General features: G+C 44.2%; 1 protein-coding gene across 1 annotated transcript; it reads right to left on the reverse strand.

The window, feature by feature from the left end:
* Window positions 1-517: 517 nt before the first annotated feature.
* On the reverse strand, window positions 518-15819 carry ImpE1 (Ecdysone-inducible gene E1). The gene is made up of 6 exons (XM_017254374.3): window positions 15684-15819; window positions 11722-11893; window positions 11211-11342; window positions 1692-5491; window positions 1077-1629; window positions 518-1016 (listed from the first exon to the last, which is right to left on the reverse strand). Exons 1-6 carry the CDS (start codon window positions 15723-15725, stop codon window positions 946-948), a joined length of 4770 nt encoding a protein of 1589 aa, XP_017109863.3. The 5' UTR covers window positions 15726-15819; the 3' UTR covers window positions 518-945.
* Window positions 15820-22539: the final 6720 nt, after the last annotated feature.

Consider the following 22539-nt stretch of genomic DNA (forward strand, 5'->3'; position numbering starts at 1 on the left):
TAATGTTTTCTGGAATTTTTTTTATCGCCATGTAGCATGTCTTGCATCTGATCGTACCAGGTGGGCGACACTTTCGGCACCGGTTTAAAAATAATTGCAATTACCCACATAAAATAAAAAAAAACACTTTTTTAATAGTTATCTAAAAATAGATTTTTTATTGTCATTTCATTTTTGTTTTATTTTTTTGTCGTTTAGTTTTAATGTGATGCGTCTTGACTTTGAGAAAAGTGTGCGAGGGCTCCCCGCACGTTCATACATATAATAAACTATATAGGGATATGATCGGATCTGTGCTAGGTTACACATATATAACCTACGATTCTTTATAGGCATTGTGGTTTTATCATGTACAACGAACACGTTTACTCTTATTTACAAAATATTAATCGATAGAAATGCATCATCGTTACTGGTTTTCCTGGCCAATAATATTATGTAATAAATTAGAAAATTTCATAAAACTAAGCTACATGAAGATACATTTTTGAGTGTTTCTTATTATTTTTTTTGTTTGTATGTTTTTTTCGTGTTTTCTTGTGGGGATAAATAAATAGTTTAATGGATTAGGATGAGTAGAATAAATAGTCGAAATGGGGGCGAATTGAGTGGTTTGTGTAGTGTTTTCGTGTGGATGTGGCTTAGGGATGCGCCCAGTGGCACTCAATTGACAAACATCACTGGCTCAAAGGGGGCCCAACGGGTTGGTCCGCCTTTGATAGCAAGGTGGCAATTGGGCGTGGCTCGGGCACAGCTAAAGTCATAATAAATAAATAAATAAAATTGTAAATATCCACTTAAATGCTAAGCAAAATCGTTTCGAATGTGGTTGGATTGGGTAAAGCGATAGAGTTGTGGAAGGGTCCTGGAAAACAAAGTCTGGCAAATCCTTGGTCAGTCTGCGCTGCCTGGTGGATCCATAATCTGTGGTGTGGCAAGTCCCGCCTACCACAGGGGCATGGGGCGTTGCCGGGCCAGATAAACGGGCAGGCTGGCAGCAGTTGGGGCGGGGCAACCTAAAGGGTTTAATTAAATTATAGTTAATTGCAAAAATTATATTAAAACAAACAACTTACGGCACACGGCGCAGGTCTGCTCGTCGGTGCCATCGCCGCACCCATCCCTTCCGGAGCAGACGATGGCGGTGGAACGGCACAGGCCGTTGCTGCAGCGGTGCGGGCAGTAAGCGTCCGCCTCCCTCCGTTCGCCGCCTCTCAACAAACCTCCCGCCTCGATCAGGCGCATGAACAGGTTGGGCATGGCCCGGGATCCGCACAGGTGTGGCGGCTCATCGCTGCCGTCCTTGCAGGAGACGATGGCGTTGCAGTACTCGTACTCCGGCAGGCATTCGCCGCTGCCGCAGCGGAAAGTGTGCTCCGGGCAGGCGTTGCCGCCCCGCACGCTGCCGTCGCATCCCAGCTCGTCCTCGCCATGCGGGCATTGGCGGCGACCGTCGCACAAGGCCGCCCGGGAGATGCAGCGGCCACTGCGCTGGCAGCGGAAAGACTCCGTCGGACAGGTCTGGTTGAGGCGGGCATTGTGGGTGCACTCCTCGTCGGAGGCGTCGTTGCAGTCCGCACGTCCGTCGCACACGAAGAACCAGGAGATGCACACACCGCTCGAACGGCACTGGAAAAGAATAGGACCATTTTATTAAACATTCTTCAGTTAAGATTGCTTAAAAGACTCACCTGGAAGGTGCCCGGACTGCATCCGGTTCTTTCAGCACTGCACTGCTCTCCTTGATCACCTCCAGCTGCGCAGTCACAAACTCCACGTCCATTGCACACGGTATGGGGATCAGCCAACTGGCATTGCCGATCACTGCTGCAGGCCAGACCCAGGGACACCGCCTCCAGACCCAGATCCACACGTTTGCGCAGCTCCGAGCCTGGCTTGCTCACTGGAACAATGACAGCAGGAGCAACGGGCTCCGGTGTGGGCTCGTCGGATGTCATCAGGGGCATAAGAGTGGTCACAACGGGAGCAGCTGGCTCCATGAGGGTTACACGACTGGCCAAGCCCAGCATGGTCTGGGTGGTGATCTCTACAATATCCGCAGGATTCGGAGTGGCCTCTTCGTGAACTGTATTGTGGGATGCAGCCTGTGGCGCCTCATCCTCATCCACTGGCTCGATGTGGTTGCTTTCCAGTTCTTGTAGACCATCGATCGTGGTGGTGGATTCCAGGACCAGGCTATCGGATTCCAATTCATTGACACGGATGCCGCCAGAGTGATCGTCGAAGTCGAAGGGCAGTTCCTCGGGCAACAGACTGTGTTCGTCCTCGGATTCGGATTCAATTACCTTTTCGGTGGTGGCTTCTTCGGGAATACTTTCGGTTTCCACTTCCTTAGCAGGTTCCTCGTCCTTGGCAGGTTCCTCGTCATTGGCAGGCTCCTCTTCCTTGGCTGGTTCTTCTTCCTTAGCGGGCTCCTCCTCCTTGGGGATCTCCTCTTGATGTTCTTCCTGTTCAACTGGCTTCTCTTCTTCCTCAATTTGTTCTGGAGCGGGGGTCACCTGCTCCTCCTCTTGCTCCGACTCCTCATCATTGGCTGCCTCGGCAAACAGTTCAGGAATAGTTGGTTCCGCTGGCTCCTCAGCTGCCACATGATCGTGGGTTTCATCGGCCTCAGCTTGGAGATCGGAAATGGCGCCATGAGGCTGCTCCTCCTCGTTCTCGGAGTTCGCCTCCACCATGGGAACTGTCTGGGCTGGTTGCTCGCCAAATGGAACTGGGGGCACGGTGCTGTCGCCCTCCAACATCAGGTCGCTGAGAATGTCGGCAATGCTTTCGCTTTCATGGAAGTTCTGGTGATCCTGGTCCTCGTCCTGTTCATCGCTGACGATGGCACTGGGTGCCTCCACCAGCTCAGGAGCCAGTGTGGACTCCACTTTGTCAGATTCTTCCGCTTCAGCGATGGCAGGAGTGGTTTCCTCTTCCTGAACTTGTCCAACGTTTGAATAATCGGATTCGGTCTGTTCCTGATCTTCAACCTTTTCGAGCGTCTCATGGTCATCCTGGACTTCTGGCAAGGGCGATTGCTCTACCTCTGGTTCTGGGATTACATCTTGTTCCTCATTGGGCTCCGCTCCTTGGATGATGTTGTCGTTTTCGGTTTTCTCCACTTCCACTTCATCGTGCTGTTCAGCAATCTCCTCCGGAATTTGGACACTTTCACTGGCCTGTTCTTCTTTTTGTGCCTCAGATTCCGTTTCTGGCTGAGATTCTGGTACGATCACCGCCTCAGTGGTGGCTTCCGGTTCGATATCTGATTCGCTCTTAATTGGCAGCTCTTCGGGCTCAGGGTGTGCCTCCGACACCTCATCATCGGCGGACTCCACTTCTGGTATTTCTTCTGGTATCTTCTCGGTAGCTGCCTCTACAGGTTGCTGTTCCTCAATCTCTGAAGCTGATTCTGTCTCTGTCTCCGCTTCTGTCTCTGTCTGTGGCTCTTGATCTATCTCTTTCTCGGTCACGGCTTCGATCTCATTCTCTGCCTGCGGCTCTGCAATTGCTTCCGACACTTCAGGCGTTTTAATTGCATTTGCATTTTCCTCCGACTCCACCTGCTGCTCCTCCTCCTCCGGCTCCTCCACCGGCTGCTCCTCCACCTGCGGAATCTCTTTCTCTACCTCTGCCTCAGCCGCCTTCTCGGGCTCATGCTCCTGCTCCTCTTTCACTTGATCATGATCTTCTGGCAGCTCTGTGGTTATCTCAGCGAGTTCTGGTTCCTCTGTGGTCAGCTCTGGTTCTCTTTCCACTGGCGCCAATTCATCATCATTTGTTGGGTATGTCAATTGTTCGTGCTCCGCTTCGGTGATTGCCTCCGCCGCCTCCGGTTCCTCTTTCTCCAAGTCAGCGTTTGAATCCGATTCGGACTCCACCTCTTCATCAGCCTGGACTGGTTTCTCTGTTGTGGCTTCATCTGCATCTTGATGGATTTCCACCACCTGTTCGGGCTCTTTTTCTTCGTCCACCTCCTCCGGCTCAGACGTCTCAGCTGCCGCCTCTGTGACTTGGTCTTCATTTAATTGATTGGCTTCATTTAAATCATCTTCGCCACTTGTCGGCTTGATGTCGGCGCTTTGTTCCGCCTGATCGATTTCAGACACCATCTCTGGCTTGGTTTCTTCTTCCTCAACTGGCAGCTCCACTTCTGCGGCTTCAGTAGCTGCTGCCGGCTGCTCCTTTTCTTTTTCTATTTCGGTCTCTGGCTCTGGCTCCGACTGTGGCTCCTCTGGTTTTTTCACAAACTCGACGGCCTGGCTTTCACTCTCCGACGCCACCTGGGCTGGCTCTTCGATCTTCAGTGTCTCTTCGGGCTTGGGTGGCTCCACTTCCAACTCATGATCCCCCGAAGCCAGATCCTCCGACTGCTCCGCCTCTTCAACTTGAGCTTCGGTTGCCTTCGTCACACTTTCGGTTTCGACTGGGATCAGTTCTTCATCGGCTACTGTCTGGGATGTCTCGGGCTCGGCCTCCTCCTCAATCGCGTCGCCGAGCTGCTGCGTCTGGATCTGGGGCTCAGTGGGGGCATCCTCGGCATTGGTCTCGCTCTCGGCATCAATGGGCACCACCTCCTCATTAGTCGGCGGCAACACCTCCTTTTCCTTTTCTGGCTCCTCGACAGGCGTTTCATAATCGAATTTCATGGTGTCGTCGACGATGGGCGATGAGGCGATCTCTTGGCCCCCTGAAGCCTCTAATTCCTCGGCTTCTGCAGGTGATTCTTCTGGCTGGTGTTCTGGCTGCTCTTCGGTTAGTTCTGGCTTGTTGTTATCGTGCTCCTCGGGATACTCCTCATCGATCTTGTAGGGGTAATCCTCGGTGGGTCCGACTTCGGTTTCTTGCTCCACAGCAATGGCATTCTCAGTGGGCACGTCTGCGGGCGTGAGTAGCTGCTGGACTCCAGTGGTGGCATCCGGAGAGGTTTGCTGCTCTGGCACCTGCTGTTCTGCCTCCACCTGGTGTTGCTGCTCCTCCTGGTGCTTTTGCTCCTCCTCCTGCAACTGCTGTTGCGTCAGTTCGGTTTCCTCGTGGGCCATGTCCACGGCCTCCAGTTTCTCGCCGTTATCCAGTTCGGAGACCTCGGGTCTTAGCTTGGTGGCCTCACCGTCGTCCTCCTCCAGCGACTGCTCCTCCACACTGGCCGGTAGTTCATCCTCCAGAAGAATGGGAGCAGCAGTTGTCGTGGTCGTTGTTCTTGTGGTGGTGGGTGCGGGTGTAGTTGTCGTTGTCGTAGTGGTGGTGGTCTTCCTCGTCGTTGTTGTAGTAGTTGAGGTTGTAGTGCTGCTTGGTAGTTCCACCTTCTCGACGGCCTGCTCCTCCTGATCCGCAGCTGGGGCGACACACAGACCACCCACCATCTTGGCCGGACTCGTGCACTGGCAGCGTCCGAAGAGATTCGGGATCAGGAAGTCACAATGGGTGCGGGTATCGAACATTTGACAGTGGGCGTGGCTGTAGCAAACGGCGCCAGGATGGGCAGCTATTGGTTGTGTTGTTTGGTTTGTGTTTTTTATGTTTTATGGGATTGGAAGTTGCGAAAAAAAAAATTCTCGTGAGATCTTTTTGCCTGCTCTGGATTCAGAAGGTGTGTGTACGTGTATATTATAGAGGCGGGCGGGGGTTGGATGTGTTATTAAGTTAACCGTAAACCGAACTCCAAGCACCAAATGCATATTAAAAACTCATCATCATCATCATGAGGAGCCACACCAGAACATGGGCGAGAAGAGAAGCTAAAGAATCAGGCAACTGGGAGATGCAACAGCACCAGCAAAACATTAGCCCGCCTTCGACAAGCCTAATAACCGTCAATAAAGTCAACTGCAACTGCATCAGGCCCCAACGCATGGCCAAAAGAGAAGTGCAAAGACGCAGATACACTGGGAAAAAATCTATATTCTACCAGCCAATAAAATTCCAAAGAAATTATAGGCCTGCTATTCTACTACTAGCTCTACTCTAGCTCTTCATTTAAATTAAAGCTTTTAAGACACCTTTTGGTTGATTTTTCATTTAAGCAAAATATTTAATTTTCTGTGCAAAAAAATAGGAAAGACAGAGATAGCGAAACAGAACAAATGAAACAGATAGAATGGTACCCAAGGATGACGCTAAAACATCGGTGACGTCGCCCATTCCCATTACCGTTCCTCATCAGCATTCCACTCGCCGATAACTGGCGACTGCGACTTGCAACTGAAAACTTGCAACCCAACTGAGCTGAGCCACCTGCGTGTCTGCCACCGTACTGTCCTCCGCTGGAATCTCAGCTCTGACCCACTTTCCGGACTTGTTTTCACTTGTTTCGTTTTTGGCTTCGCCAGCAAACTTGCAACTTGCAACTAGCAACTGGCAGCTAGCAACTTGCAACTGGCGACATGCCATTTACCATTTCACTGGCCAAGCCTGGCCTAGGTTGAATCCAAGCCACCTGCAGTTGCCCTTTGGGCAGTGTCTGGAGTTTCATTTCCCCCTCGTGGGATTCAATTGGATTTGTATCTCTTGAGCTTGAGCTTGAGCTTGAGCCTGAACCTGAGCGATCATAAATCTGTATACCCTTTATCTGAAGACTTGATTTTCTCGCGGGAATTTCGGCTACAAAAGCATTCTGTCGGCATTTCACAAAAGGCTCCTTTGGGGAACCGGTTGGATTTCGAAGCTATAGAGCTTTGGAGCCGTGGAGCCACAATGTCCGGAGCCATCATGGCGTATACTTAACGAATGCACCACCAATGACACTGGCAGTGACTCGGATTGTCATTGTCATGGCCATTTCTATTCCGAATGCGAGTGCCTCAAACGTATCTTGCCGCAAGTTTGACACCAATATGGAATCAACTTGCAGCAGGAAGATATAAAAGGCGGGAATGGGGGCCAAGACCCCGATGGTTGGCCTCATCTTTCACTTTTATATAACAGCATGAGATGTTGGATTACACAGAGAACAAAAATGTCAAATTACATAGATGGCAATGGAATTTTTAAAGATTTAGTTAAAGATATCAAAAGTCTATTCTTGAACTATCATTAAACTTCCCAAACTTTTAAACCTTATCTGTTATCTCTGTAAAATATTTGTTTTTTTCCTCTGGACATATATTTGCCCATTTTGGGCATATGGCGACGCCTCTGTGCCGGCTAAAAACGATGATCGATCGGCTGGGGGCCAATGCCACGGCCACTTAGCAATGGCCCCAAACCACGCCGCCTTACTCCGGAGGTCTTTATGCCTCCATGCTGGTGGTGTGACAGGTTGCATGCAATGCGAATTGCTGCACGACTGCAACTGGTAACCTAACCCACTTCGATTACGGCTAAACTAGCTGGAGGAGATCTGGCTGCAAGAGATCACCTAGAGCTGCGAGAGCGACGCGTGTGAAAATTGCTCAGCGGATCTGTTTTTTGTTGCTGTTGTATCTGTTGGATGCGCGGCGGGGTGTTCGTTCGCATCATAAACAATAATTTCCATCGAAATCAGCATAAATTAAATCGCAGCTTCCTTAGTTTGTTGTCTTTGTTTAAGTCGCCGCCGGTGGCCGGAATTGCAAAACTGTGTCAACTGCCTGGCACGCACAGCTACAGATACAGATATATATATAGATACAAATATATCTGGCATCTGTGGCAGCATTCCTGTGGCTATAATAAGTCTATTTATGCCGCCAACTTTCATTAGGCCTTTTCCGAAGCGAAATAACAATAGAACGCATCAAAATTCATAGAGGATGACTTTATTAATTGAAGCTATTTGCATTTTCTGGAAATGGCAAATACGAGCTTACTTGACGGCTTTTCTTTCATTATTATTACGATTATAATTTTTTCGCTTTTTTTTAGCCGGATAGGCGGAAGTTGGCCAAATGCCTGTTCCACATAATTTGCATGCAATTTGGCATTTGGCGCAATTTAGTTTGAAATGGCCATTCAAGAAGTATTTTTTGTAGTTTTCGTATATTTCTCTCTTTTTTTTTTTGTTTCTAGCCGCAAATTAACACAGTTTGAGTGACTGAGTTTGTGGGTCATGCGAAATGAAATGGAATTTTTTCGGTGGCTTTGCTTAAGGTGTTTTCTTAACGTTTTTTTTTCCACGTTTTTCCCCGTTTTTGGTAGCAAATGTCGCAATGGAAAGTATTTTCCCTGTTTTTGGTTTTGTGAAGGTGTTGAGGTTGAAAGAAAGTGAGCTAGGTTCCCGAGAGTGACTGGGAGATTTCCTCTGCCTTATATAATATAAATAATAGCTATAATTGTATTTTAAAAGAAAAGCCTTTATCTCCAAAATTTTCCCCTGTGTATTTCCACTTCATCGACACCACAGCTGTTCACTTTTCCTGCAACATTGTATACCGAAGATTTGCATCTCCATCAGGCCTAACAGTTGCAGCTTCCACAGTTCTGTCCGTTCGTGTGCCTCATGTGTTGTCCGGGCTATCGGTTCATTATCTGCGATATATATATATATATACATATATATTTGGCATACTTTTTCTCGCATCACGTAAAACGAGGAGAGTGGAGTAGAGTAGAGTTCTTAACTCGATGGCTTTGGTGGACTTGTCATATGTGTGCATAAAGATTCTCATAACTCATAAAGATCGCCGACGATGAGAGGAAGTGGCCATTGTGCGAGTGGAGGCTCGTTAAGAGCGGCTGAGCTAAGCTAAGCTTCCAGGCCAAAACTTATCTGGCCTAAGAATAAGATGGCCACAAAAGAACCAATCCCGAAATGGGCTTGGGCTCGGATGGGTTAAGGTGCATGGGAAACTGGAACAAGTGGCTGGGTACTGTGTGTGTTAGCCAGCCAGGGAAAGCCTGACAAGCTCACAAAATCTGGCACACCACTTGCTTCACTTGACCCGCTAAAGACAGAGACGGATACAGGGGGAGCGACAGAGACAAGGCTAGAGAAACTAAAAGAGATGGCTATAGGATAAAGTGAATGGCCAATCCCCAAAAAAAAAAACAGATATGTGTGCAAAATTTTTGTCAACTGCATACAAAAGTTTTGTGGCTTTTCTTTCACGGAGAATTCCAGCGATCCATCTTTGACTCTTTCTTCTACAATTTTGTTCCCCTGTCTCTGTTTATCTTTGTTGTTCTGTCTCTTTCTCACTGAGAACTAAGTGGACTTTCATGAACTTTCTATTGCATTGGCGGCTAATCAGTGCAATTTAATTACGTTAGTCGAGGCAATTAGCCATGTAAAATAGCCAAGATCCAATAGATACAAATCGAAAGAGGGAGGTCAGATGGGGAGGGAGGCTAAGCCAGCAGGAGGGGGGACTAGGGAGGATGGTCTGCCCTGCCAGGATGTGTCTGGTGAAAGGTTCAGACCGCTCTCTTGCTCACTCGCCTTCTTCTCCTCTTTCTTTTATTGTGTTTTTGGTGAAAGTATCTCATAAATGACTCTGGCTGAATGCCTCAGCCCCTTGTTGCCACTTCTTGCACTTGCCACAGATACACCTGATTCCTACTCGCCTCTATTTGAATTCCCCATCCTACCCAGCTCCTCCTCTCTGGCTATAGAGTTTTGTCATTACAATTACGTTTAATTAAACATTAAGCTTACTCTCAAGCAGCTGTCCTGCCACGCCCACTGGCTCATATATATTGAGTTCTTAAGTTGTATAATTAAGTCGGAAAGTTGGAGGTAACTGGTGGATAATATAACCAAGAGAATACTTCTATAATTTCTGTTTAAAAAAGCTATGATTTAAAAGCTAAGAAGTACTCTTAAGAATCCAAGTCTTTTTTTTAATAGTTATACTTTAAACTGATTTAATTATATTGTTTTAATAAATGTACCTATTCTATAAGTACCTCTTTTTCTTCCTGTGTAAAGTAGAACCACATCAGGTGAATGCCAATAACACGAACTGCACCAGTTGCAGTGGCAACATGTCCACGATCGTGCCTCATTGCTCTGCTTTTGGCGTGTTCAAACAAATGCCACCTGACTGCAGGAAGGGATTAAGGGGAGCCAAGAACAAGAGAGAGATCTTAACCTCTTGGCCATATGGCCTCTCGATTCTAGCCAACATTCTAATCAGATTAACGCCACTTGGCGCCAATGTGCCAAAAGGAAGTGAACCGAATTCCAATCCAGATGGGTATCTTTTCAGGGCTGGCAGATGTTTTTTCTTAGATTTTGATTAAGATATTTTGGAAACTAACTAACTAAAATCGTATATATTAAAAATTGCATTATTAAAAACCACTTTCTCTTAACAGAAATTAAAATCTTTGAGGTTCTAAGATTTATGAAACCATAAAACATTTTTAATCGCAAGCTCAAGTCACTCCCTTATTTAATTAAAAATTTATAAATTTTGTAGGAGAAAATAATGGCCATTTCCATAGTGAGTCACTGAATGAATCACTGGCCACCAACTTGATTTATTTGAAAAGAACTTAAAGTGAGTCACTGGTTTTTAGGCCAGAGCCCTGCCCACAGGGAAAATGTAGTTGCATCTTCGGCTTTGGGGCTGGCATCTCGAAGTGTATCTTTCACACATCGCTCTGGACAAAAAACACAGGCAAACGAACAAACAAAAATACAGACAGATACGAAACACAAACAAACAAAGACAGGCCCTCCTTCAAACAAAAAACGTTCCAGGTCGAAAGATCGAAGCTGTGGTGGAGCCAAACATTTACATTTTACATTTTAACGTGTTCTGCAGTGGCTGGGATGGCTGCTAGCCAGGTTGTTAGCCAGTTCTTGGAAAATTAACCAATTATGCGTATAATTAGTGACACGATTGTCTTGTTAGGCTGGGGCATTTTCATTGTTATTGTTATTTCCATTGGCAATGCTATTGTTATGCCCATGTTAATTGCCAGTGTCAAGCGGCTAAAGAAAGGAAAAATCTCAGTGCTACAGAAAAGTGTTAACGAACGACAAACAGGACCAGTACTACAGATCAGAGAAGAAAATCATAAGAATATAATGTGGCAGAGTGAAGTTGCATTGCGTGACATTCCGAGGGAATACAAGAAATGATAAGCAATCAGAGTGAGGATTATTAGTAAGCTGTCGTTCGTTTATTGTCGTACAATTCACCAAACACCGCACCATAAACATGTTAATGATATAATTTAGAATGTATCTAGTGTTGTCTGTGTGGAGGGATGCCATGCAATCTGTCCATTGGATTAGGGCCACAAGAGCTGGCCGGGAGTGGCAGTTGCCAGATACTTACGTCCCAGACAGGTGTGCTTGCGGAACTGCAAGAATCCCTCGACGCACCGACAGGCTCCGTCCAGGCAACTGCTGTTGGCCACCTTCATCGAGCACTGTTCGCTCAGTTGGCAGTCGCCGCCAAGTAGCTGGGCTGTTGGCCAAGTTAAAAAGTACACAAAATGTCCATCATTAGTACAAAATTATGGTTAATCAGTGATAATGATAATCTCTTCCATCTCTTAGGCAATTACGGAATATTTTAGAGAGTATTGATCTTTAGAATGTAAGGATTTCCTTTGAAATATCACACATTCTTTAGTTTCATAAATTTCAAAAAAAGATATTGTCCAATATTTGTTTTCTGTGTAATGCCAGAGAGAGAGAATGGCTAAAGAGTTGTGTTGAGTGCAGGTAACGGTTCTTTTGTGGACAAACACACACAACACAGATATCTCCGCCCATTGTTTGCCCGGCAAACATTCTGTACTCCCACTTTTGGGGTTAGCCAAAGATTGACTTTGCCTACTTACATGACAAACAGCGTTTGGAATTCAACTGGACGAAGTAGGGGGCGCACTCGCAGTAACCCAGGGCGGAGCAGCTGCTGCCCTTGATGAAATCCGTACAGTCCATGTCATGCTGGCACTTGTCGCCCAATTCCAGGGCTCGACTGGCGTCCACGACTGTGAAGATGATCAGCAGCTGCAAAGATATCAAAAGTAATGCTTTAGTTTTGAAAATAATGGGGTTATGGGGTTTATGAGGTTGTCCCAAATTGGCTTCTCAATCAATCCTAAAACCCCCTATGGCTTAGCTCAATTTAAACTGATTTGCATTTTGAGTACTAGAGCACCCATTAAACCACTAATCATTTTCAAACTCAGAAATGACTTAAAGACTCTTTTCCTCTGATAAACCGGACAGAGATCTGATCTGTTATTTATTGCATCACTTTATTCTTTCAATTATCCAGCTGGCTTTGCATAAGCCATGATTAAATCAGGCATAAGACCCTAACCCAAATGAGCCAACAAATTGGCCGGCACAGTCTTGACCAGATCTTGTTATAATGCCAAACAAATTGCCCGAGACCACGAGATCTTTTCTCCGTTCATCGTTCGTCCGACAAAGAAATAAAAACCGTAAAATCTTTAGTTAATCGTAGTAGATCATACCAAGAGCTGGCGGCTCTTTTATGAATGAAGTGCGATGTGTGTAAGTGTATCTTACAGCTACCTAACCGATGTATCTATGTATCTTGGTATCTCGACGCGGGCTTTTTGGTTTTTAGTTTGACGCAGACACAGTTAATGTTATATCAGATGCTACCACGATAACGATACCCCCAGCCGGAGTTGTAAGACAAAATTAACAGTTGCCTGAACACCGAACACACACGCCCAAACCTCTCAAGGTGGAGCAGTAGTAGGATCTATAATTAAAAAAAAAAAAAAACACAAGAACAAAAAGCTAAGAAAAACGAACGGAAAAATCACTGCCAAGTGCTGTTCGTGTATGTTTTTGGGTATGTTGGGGCTCTCCTTCTCGCTTTTTTGCAGTTAGAACTGGCTAATAAATAAACTGAATTTTGCGGCCAGCCCAGTTACAGATACAGATACATATCCCAGAGAGTGCAATGTACTTTCTGCTCATCGCGAATGAGCGCCACACGCCATTAATTACGGCCCTGACTCTGACTCTGACTCCGACTATGCCTTTGGTATTATCTAACCGAAACAACTGGGTTTTCGACTTCTTTTTTGTAGTCGTTCTGGCCTTTTGCATATGGCGAAACGGTACTAACTCCCCCACCTTCAGGGGCTTTTGGCTTGAATTTGTTAACGCATTAAAACCAATGATTACATAAAGTTAGTCTGGGGTATTCCCCAAGTCCCGGCTAATTGGTAAGAACTCTGCGATTTGGATTCCAATTCCACAGTCACGCAAGACAAGCCACCCGGACCATGGAGTTGGCTTAAATCTCTTTGGCAAATTGTACAAGTTAAGACATTAAAACAACAGTTAGGATCGTTTGGTGGAAGGCAACTTTGTTGGCATTGCAAGTCACATTTTGTTGCCTTGATTGTGATAAATGGTCATGTGAAAATTTTCGCCAAGAAAGTTTGGCAATTACAGGATGAATCTCTGAAATAAATTGTTCACAAAACCAAAAATATTATCACTTTCGAAATTCTTCTTAATTAGAGATACAAAATCCAACTCTAATTGATGTTGTGTTTTTTTTGTGAATAGCAAACTCAATGCACTTTAAGAACTGTTCAAATAAAAGTAAATAAATAAACTACATCTGTAATCCCCATTCAGAGGTGTTTCTTCTATGGGTTTCGAGATCATTTCGCTACTCATTCGATGCTTGTCTAGTCAAAACAACACTCATGGCCCAAAGCAAACCCTCAAACCATTTCCATTTCCATTCAGAGCCGGAGGTACCGCAGTATCTTGGAGAGCAACAACAATACAAACAAGATCTCTCGAATCGAATGGGGAAAAGTATCGAGAAGATTGTGGCACCACAAACGAAATGAAACCGTTCAAACTCCACTCAACAAACGGCATCAATAAAATGTCAATAAACAGGGAAGAAATTGTTTAATTACGCTTTCGAGTGGCTTTTGAGCACGAGATACAGATACAAGATACTCATGGAATGGAGAATGGCTGTTGACCATTAAGAGTGAGTCTGTGTGTATGTGTGTGGCTTTGATTTGACCCAATAAATAAAGGCCAAGTAGTAAGTTAATGTTGGCTTATTTCTGTTTACTTTTTAAAAGGGTTTTTCCAAGCTAGAGTTCAAGGAGGAAGGAGGAGTTTGTTTTTTTTTTGGTTGCAGGAAGAGTAAAGAAGGAGGCTAATAACCGTCAGGCCATGTCCACCCGGCTATTTGTAATCCTCCGCCCGGTCATTTGTCTTCCAAATGCACACAAGCCGCAAAAAACAAAAACAAACAAAAAGTTTAAAAACTATCTTGGCAAAATGTTGCCTGCAGATGGTCTTTAGAGCTATGGAGCTGCCAAAACACCATTCATCAACCGGGGCGAACTGACTCGGCTTATTTATTTTTTTGTTTTTGGGGTTTACGGCCAGACTGGAGAATTTCTACAGATTGGACGGCATCTACGGCATCTCTCTGTGCTAATGAAGACCCGTTGCAGTGGCATTTTCTGGCCAAGAGCTGCAGTCATTGTAATTTAGAATCGTAAAAGAACAGCAAGCCAGAGCAGCCGTTGCAGCATCAGCAGCATCGGGCAAAAAAAAAAAAAGTAAATAATTTTTCGTGTTTTACAAATTACTTTTGTACTTTTTTAATGATCGTCCGGCGCCAGACCGTCTGCTGACCTTTAACCGGGCGACCAAATGCAGGAGTGCCCAGGTGCCCCGTGTCCGTTCTGGCTTCATCTTGAGCTTGAGCTTGAAATGGGTTGAATGGGCCGGCCGAGGGCAGCGGCCTGTGGAAAATAATAACAAACAACATCAAAATGGATAAATTGTTTGTTGGCCAAGAAATTTTCTTTCCCGGCAGCCCTCGGCGAATAGGTTATGGCCAGGCTTAGATTCAATTAGCCGAGAGGTATAAATAATAGAAAATATAAGATGGGAAAATATAAATCAATAAAGATATCTAGAAATTTATGAACCTCCTTGTATGTTTAATAACAAATTTTTAAAAAACTTCTAATAAAAAAACTTTTTTCATAAAATAAATTAATAGTATGATTAGCTCAAACTTCCTTTCTTTTTTAGTTTCTTCCTGGAATCCACATATAGCCCAGAGATTCAATAGAAGCATCTATTAATAGGCAAACTAGTTCCCATAGCCACTGCCATAATGACTCTTCCCGCAGTAATAATGATTAAGTGCCGGGCAATGAAATTTTATGAAGCAAATAATTCACTAAACTTAATGCTCCATCTTGTGATGGTGATTTTTTGCTTTGCCAAGATTTCAAAAGGGAAAAACTCCCACCTTTTATTAGATTAATTTGCCCACATTACTCAGCGGCAGTAGAAGTGCGACCCCCAGCCGGGTCCCCGACTTCTCCGGCATGATCTTCGACGCCTGCCTATCCATCTATCAGCTACAATTTGACCCAATGGCCGACTTCACAGCTCTTTAAAGGCATACACGCTCCCCAGTTCACGCCATTCGAAGTGAAAAGCGGCCCACGATCAGCCCACGCCAGGCAACAACGAAAAATAAAAAGCCATCATAAATATAAATTGTGCCAAAAAATGGAACTTTTGTTTAAGAAAGCGAAAAAGTGCTCAACAATGGGCCAGCGTGCTGACCAGGTGACAAACATTTACTTTTTGGCAGCAACTATTGCCGCTGTTTCTGTTTCTAGCTCTAGTCTTTTTGACTTTTTTGGAGCAATTTGAATTGGCAACGCCCCAAATGACTTTTGAATGGGGGAGGTTGGATGGATTGTCGGATTGATGATTCGGGGGTATTGAAAGATGGGGCTTTACTTACCGCTAAGAGCCGCTTAACCGTAAAAGTATTTCCATTGAGCATTGCGATCGCAGGTTGCTTTCTCGATTTGGTTGCTGATGTTTCGATTGTTGATGTTGCTGCTGCTGTTGCTGCTTTCGGCAGCAATGCCGCTTCTAAAGCTCCAAGAAGCTGCCCTGGGAAGGCTTTTCTCTGTCGTCTTTTCCCTGCTTTTGTATGTTTTTGGTGGATTTCGGTATTTTCCTCTGGTTTTTGTTGTTTTTTTTCTGGTGCTTTCCTGCCAAAAGGTTTTTTTTTTGTTGCCAAGTTGCTGTGTTGCTGTTGTTATTCCTCTCGTTGCAGTCGTTAATATATGTTTTGTGCTGTGGAAAGGAGTTACGGGTTTTTGAGAGGCTAGACTTGACTTAAACTTTGAACTCTGGGGGTCAAAAACGGAACGAAAACGTTTTTTCTTTTCATTTTTTTTGTTGTGAGTTTGTGGGCCAAAGGAAATGCGCCCCAGTAAGAAAACCAACGTAAAAAAAAGGGAAATAATAATAATAATTTGTGTTTTATTATTTTGCAGTTGCTGTGGTTAAAAGCAAACCGGCCGGCTTGCGGCTCACACGCCCCTCATTCGCATTCAATGGGCGCATTCGAGCGGCTCGGCTGTCGCTCCACTTTAAAAACGAATGACTTAGGCAACGAACTCGGAAACTGACCGAAAAGCCAAAAAGCCGAAAATCTGAAAATCTGGAAATCCGAAAATGGGAAATTAACACCTGAAGCACCTGAGCCAACGCGCCGCTGTCTAAGCCCTAAAACGTATTCCGTTTATGTTTTTTTTTTTCTTTGGCTGCCCACTTTTTTTTTGTCTTTTTGCTATTTTCACTTGCTGTGACGACCTTTGTCTGTCTCTGCCTCTCGCTCGCTCGCTAGCTTGCTCTGTTTTCTTTCCTTTTTTTTTTTGTGTCTTGTTATTTTTTTATTTTTTTATTCGGAATTTGGGTAACGTTTTTGTTGCCTCTGTCTCTGCCACTGCCGCTGCCTCGCTGTTATAAAATTTCATTTTATTGCAATGCATGAGTCTGGGCCCAAGATTCAAGACTGGGTCTGGGTCTTCGTCTTGGTCTTGGTCTGGGTCTGTGTCTTGAGAATTGAGAATGTGGCGCTCTAGGGCATTACCGTTAGGCGGCTGAGAAAGAAGAAAAGGCTTATATAAAACATCTACTAACTCCAGCATTTTTATAACTTAATAAAAAATGAGAAAAAAAAGGGAAGGGAAACTCGAGCTGACAATGAAGAAGGGCTTAAGAGTTCGATTTAAATTGGTCTAAGGTGAGATGGCCTGAGAACAAGTCAATGCACTTAAAAAAATCTTAATATGTATGTGGGTCTGGAAATTATTTAAAATATATAAATTGAGAGAGACTCTTCCTAAAGTCTTTATTAAGAAAACTATAAGCTTTAGCAATGGTTTTAAACAACTATTCTAATTTATTATTATTAAATTCCTTCCATCGCCAAAGTTCTTTGTGCTTATTTGCTTTTGATTAGCCAAGGGGCCAGTTCTGTCTTAGAGTTACTGTCTTAAGGGGCGTGTCCGGGCAATTGACCGGCTCAATTTTTTGACCCAGTCAGCTGGGGGAGATACTGATTTTCCGCTATCGATCGGCAGCATGTGCAAAGTGTTGGGCTGGCAGTCGTAAAGATTGCGGCTTTGGGTTGGACTCAGAGTCTATGGTACGTTTTTATTTTTATATTAGTTATTCTTTTTTTTTGTAGTAGTTTTTGTTTGCGGTTTTTGCGCTTGCGTCTATCGGTCGCTGGGTCGTCATCAATGCACATGCACACACAGAACCCACTCCGACTTAGACACAAAACTTAAGCCCAGGCTGTGGCTTGGCTCGGCTCTGGTTGAATCTCCGACCGAGACACTCAGACACAAGGTAAAAAGCAGCGCGATTCTTGCACCGTTATGCACCCAATATGGCGGCAAGAACCACCAAAGCACCACCTAACATGTGTGGTTGAGTTTTGCACAGAGGAAAATTTTTCAAAACTATATATTCCAAAACAATGGCAATGTAGAAGAAATTTTGAAAAGTAAGACTATTAGTCTATCTATTAAATATTTTGGTAAAATATGCTGACACTTTTAAAAAGAAAATTTTTTTTTATAAAATCATAAACTACATAAATCATAAATCACAGTGAAGCTACAAAAGCTCGATTCCTACCACATCAATTAGAAAATCATCCAGGCATACTTCACATGCCAATGGGTGGATATTACAAAGTTATTAATAACGAAAAAAGGTGTAAAATGTTTGGAATCCGGAAATTTCGCATTCCCCGATCAAAATGATATATTTTTTTCATGTGTGTGTGAGTTTGTGCAACTGCATCTGAAGCTGGACTGGCTTTGGGTGCATCTGCATCTGGCAGTGGCAGTGGCACTGCAAACTGCAACTGCATCTCCAACCGCATCTCCAGTAAACAGGACAGGAGAGACACGGCGACATGGGGTCTTTGGGGGATTGGGGTTTGGGGGCATGGGGGTTTCGGGATTGGGGATTGGGGACCGCGGACTGCGGACTGAGAACTGAGGATTGCGGACTGCGGACTGGGACTAAGAGGAGAACTGTCTTCACTTGACTGCCTTCCCATGTATGTTTGTCTATCTGGCGGCCGCTTGCTGTTTGTTTGTTGGTCGGTTGCTTGGCTTTTCGGTTTGTTTGTTTGTTTTCCTTAAGCTCGGCGTTTTGTTTGTGTGTGGATGAAGAGTGGAAGAGAACAGAAATCACACACCACCGATCCGATGGCCGCGCCTTAGTCCAATTCCAAAACTAAATCCAAAAATTCAATCCAAACTAGCAATCCTTGCTTGTCGGCCAGGATCTGATGGCCATTATTATTATTATTATTTCCTTTTCTTCCGGTTGGTATAATTTTATGTTTTAATAAAATTTGTTAGCTACCGTTTAGGTATTTATAATTATTTTTTGTAAAACACACGCGACGCGACACTTTTTGTCAGTTTTGAGGAAATATATTTTTGTGAATTTTAGTTAATGGATAGCTAAGTGCAGCCACATCACTCGGAGATGAGCTGAGCTGAGCTGGGCACGTCCGCACGTAACGATGGTCAGCCACGAACTGAAGAGGAGCCAGCCATCCACGGACTTAAAGAACCAGCAGCAGCAGCTACAGCAGCAGCAGCAACATCAGCCGCAGCAGCAACACCAACAGCAACAACAACACGAAGCGGTTACATGGGCAGCGGCGTCGACGTCGAAAGCTTTCTTCGGCTTCTTTTGGTTTCTTCGGAAGACTCAAAGTCAAGGCAAAGTCAGCGAAGCTTTCTTAGACACGACAAGTGCCGACGTCTCAGCTGCCTCATATTGTTGCTGTTGGTGGTGTTGCTGCTGCAGATGGTGATGTTGCTGCTTCATATGCAAATGTGACCGCTGCTGCACATGCGCTCGGCTCTGCCAGATCTGCTTTATTTGTTTCTTCAATTATGAGTGTCAGGTCTGCGGGAGAGTGCGAAGGCTCAGGACCAGGCTTAGATTAAGAGAGATAAACGGCGAATCGTTTGAACACCTACACTCGGGAATCGGGAATGGGTAATGGGGATTGGGATCGGGATCTGAACCTCAGCTGCCCAGCTTGTCCAGCCACTGCACTTGCATCGAAATTAAACCGTTTTGTTTTACAGTCTTTATTATAAACACAGATTAAGATATTATATACTATATAAAATATATACTATATAAAATATAATATATATTTAAGGTAGGTATAATCAATTAATCAGCTAATACATATCTTAAAAATGGTTGATAATTATCATATCTATCATAATTCTTATAAAATCGAACATACATACCTGTCTAAACCATAATTAAGTTTATGAACACCTTATCGAAGAAATCCTTTATAAAAAAGGACTCACCATCCATTTTAAAGAAGACCACCTGTAGTAACTATTTTGTTTACCGACTTCCGCCTGTTAAAGTCTTGAAATCGTGTTGCAACCGCAATAAGTAAAATAAAGCAACTGAAATCGGCTTGCGAAATGTTAAGAATAATTTCCCGAGTGTGTGGGGCAATGAATGGGGATACGAGATGGGATGGTAGATGGATGGAATGGTCGGATTCAACGCACTCCATTTGCCTGAAACCGAAAAAACTATACAAATGCGTCTTCCCTAATTGAATAATGCTGTGACTGCCCTCTCCTTAAGTCGTTCGAGCTCTTTAAAGTTTAAAATTATAATTTAATGGTTTTAAATTGGTCGCTTGGGGTGTAATTTTCGCATTTGAGTTCATTTTAAACAAACTGTTTGCCTGCTGTCAGATTTTCAGATTTAATCAGAGGGTGGACTAAAAAGTATGAGCTAAAAAATATTCCAAAAATGAATAGAAAAAACAGCATGAAAAAAGGTATAAACTAAGTCTTTTTTATGGTACAATTTATTCATTAATTTATTAAAACAAACTTTAGTTACCACCCACGCTCTGAGAAGAATAACTAAAGCTGGGTGTAGACATCGCATATTGTGCCAAGTGGTCACTTCAAAACGCTTTTGATCGTTTTTGATTTCACATTCAATTTTATATCTGTGCCCTCTTTGTTTTTCTCATTCTCTCCAAGGCAAAAACTAAAAAATTGCTTCGATTTTGGAGCATTTTCTGGAAGCATCTTAATTTGAAGATTTATTTCAAGCACCGGAAGCAGAGCACCCTCCTTCGCCAAAAAAAAAGGGAAAAAAGAATATAGAGTTGATTGTACCGAATCGAAATCACATATAATTTGAGAATATAGATGTGGATGGGTTTGTATGGGAACCTGATCATAATTGATACTGATTGTCCACGGTTGCTTTCTTAATTCTTTGGGCGGGAGCAATGGAACCCAGAGACCACAGAATCAATCAATTAAAGATTGAGGAAGTGACAGAGAGATTATGTTTGTAAACCAAAAAAAAAAACTTAAGGAAAGTCTTTAACCTTCTGTAAGGGAATACCTATTTTAAGCTTAAATGATATTGTTTAATAATGAAACTAAACCTCTAAGCTCCCACAATTATTTTCACAATTTGCCAAAAATTACGCGAAAAACCATTACGTTATATAATGCTGAGTTTGTGCAAATATTTGAAGGGATTTCCAAGAAACGGCCGATAGAAAAATTTCCGCTGGTGGGCTTTGACTCTATTTTGTGTTGAAAACCATAAAATTGTTATTAATGCTTCGAAAAATGCCGGCAGTCCGGCTACTCCATCATCGCATTAGGAACAATGAAAAGCAAAAGTAAATCGAAATCGTAGCAAAGTCGAAGACACTGCACCGGAGAAATGTTCATCATCATCAGTAGTTGTTGTGGCAGTGGCAGTGGCAGCAACACCATCAGCAACAACAACAACAACAAGAAGCAGTAGCAATATCGGCAGTGGCATCATTATCATTTCCACGATCATCGCCGAGTGGCGAACAATTGAAAAAGTGCTTTTGCTTTGCTCTCGGGGCAACACGTGCCAGGTCTTTCATAGTTGTTGCTGCTGCTGCTGCTGTTGCTATTGATCTCGAGTGTACCTGTTGCGGCTGCCACGCCCCTGCCTCCTCTCTATATGATCTCCGTCTGGGGCTGCCCTACAAACACATATGTATGTATGCAGGCCGCCTCCCCTCCCGAAAAACAGTTGCCGCCGGAGATCTTAAACTTTCATTTATACAATTGTCTTCAAACTGTGCACCGCTTGCCGCTCCAAAATGAAAGTCGGAACAAAATGGATTTGCTTTTGGAATTTTTCTTCAACAGAAGACACACACAAGAGCCCCAAATAAAAAAAAACCAAAACTAAAACCAAAGCCAAAAAAAATACATTCTGCTGCTGTTTGTTCAGTTTTGGGCCACTGACGGCATTTTGGTTTATTGCAGTTTTGCGGCCATGTGCCAAAGGAAAGGCGGTCCGGTCCCATTGCCCGCCGTACCTTTTTACCAACTTCTGTCCAATATCTCGTTAAATCTAAATGAAGGTTGCTTTTGCGCCGAGCTTGCAGATATTTTTTTTGCTTTTTACTTTTCGGGGATCGCTCTCCATCTCATTTTTCCCGATCAACTTTCGCCGCAGAATCGTTGAATCGGAGAACCCGCCGGGTAGTTGCCTTTCAATGATTCTTTTCTGGTCATATTCCAGCCCATCTTCGGGCCCTATCCCTTTCGGGTCATTGAACGAAGGTTTTGGCAGAAAACGAAAAAATAAAATAACACAAAAAAAAAATAGCAGACCAAACTGGTTATTATAATTTTTCGACTTTCGCAGAATCGCACGCAGCTGCCCGGACAGCGTCCCCCATTAGGTTGGCCCCATTCTGGTGTCCAGGAACTGGGCTTGGCTTGGGCCACATGACAGCAGCCCCATTCCCTGGACTAGGCTCTACATACACAGTCAGAAAACCAGGGTAAGGCTAATCAATAGTCCAAGAAAAACAAAAGTATTTAATCCTTAAATGAATCTTTAAACTGCAAACTTATCCTTTCCATTCTATTAACTATTTTTGGATTTTTCTAGGTGTAGCCTTGTTTGAGAATTTGGCTTCGTGACAAATATGAATATTTTTTTGAGAGCCAGAAGTGGGCAAGAGAAAGGGTGGAGTCTCCAACCCCATCCTCATCCTCATGCCACTGCCAAACCCCAACCCATCCCTATAGCCATTCCCATTGCCAATCCACATCGGAGCAACGCGAACGCGGAAGTATTTAACGTGTTTGTTTGTCCATGCCAATTCCCTGGCCTGGCTTCGCCGATCTTCTGGAGCTCTATGTAGAGTTCTCTACAGCCATGGAGCTCTCGATTGCTGGCTCTTTCATTTGGGTTTGGTGAAAAGT

Source organism: Drosophila bipectinata, chromosome 3L (genome assembly GCF_030179905.1).
Source record: "Drosophila bipectinata strain 14024-0381.07 chromosome 3L, DbipHiC1v2, whole genome shotgun sequence".
In the NCBI taxonomy this organism is placed as follows: domain Eukaryota; kingdom Metazoa; phylum Arthropoda; class Insecta; order Diptera; family Drosophilidae; genus Drosophila; species Drosophila bipectinata.

Excerpts from the sequence above, each read along its gene's own strand:
- ImpE1 (XM_017254374.3), bottom strand. The coding sequence starts at position 15,725 with ATGCTCAATGGAAATACTTTTACGGTTAAGCGGCTCTTAGCG. Across the intron at positions 11,894-15,683 it reads CGGTTAAGCGGCTCTTAGCG|CTGCTGATCATCTTCACAGT; the intron begins GTAAGTAAAGCC and ends ATATCTTTGCAG. Across the intron at positions 11,343-11,721 it reads TTCCAAACGCTGTTTGTCAT|CCCAGCTACTTGGCGGCGAC; the intron begins GTAAGTAGGCAA and ends CTTGGCCAACAG.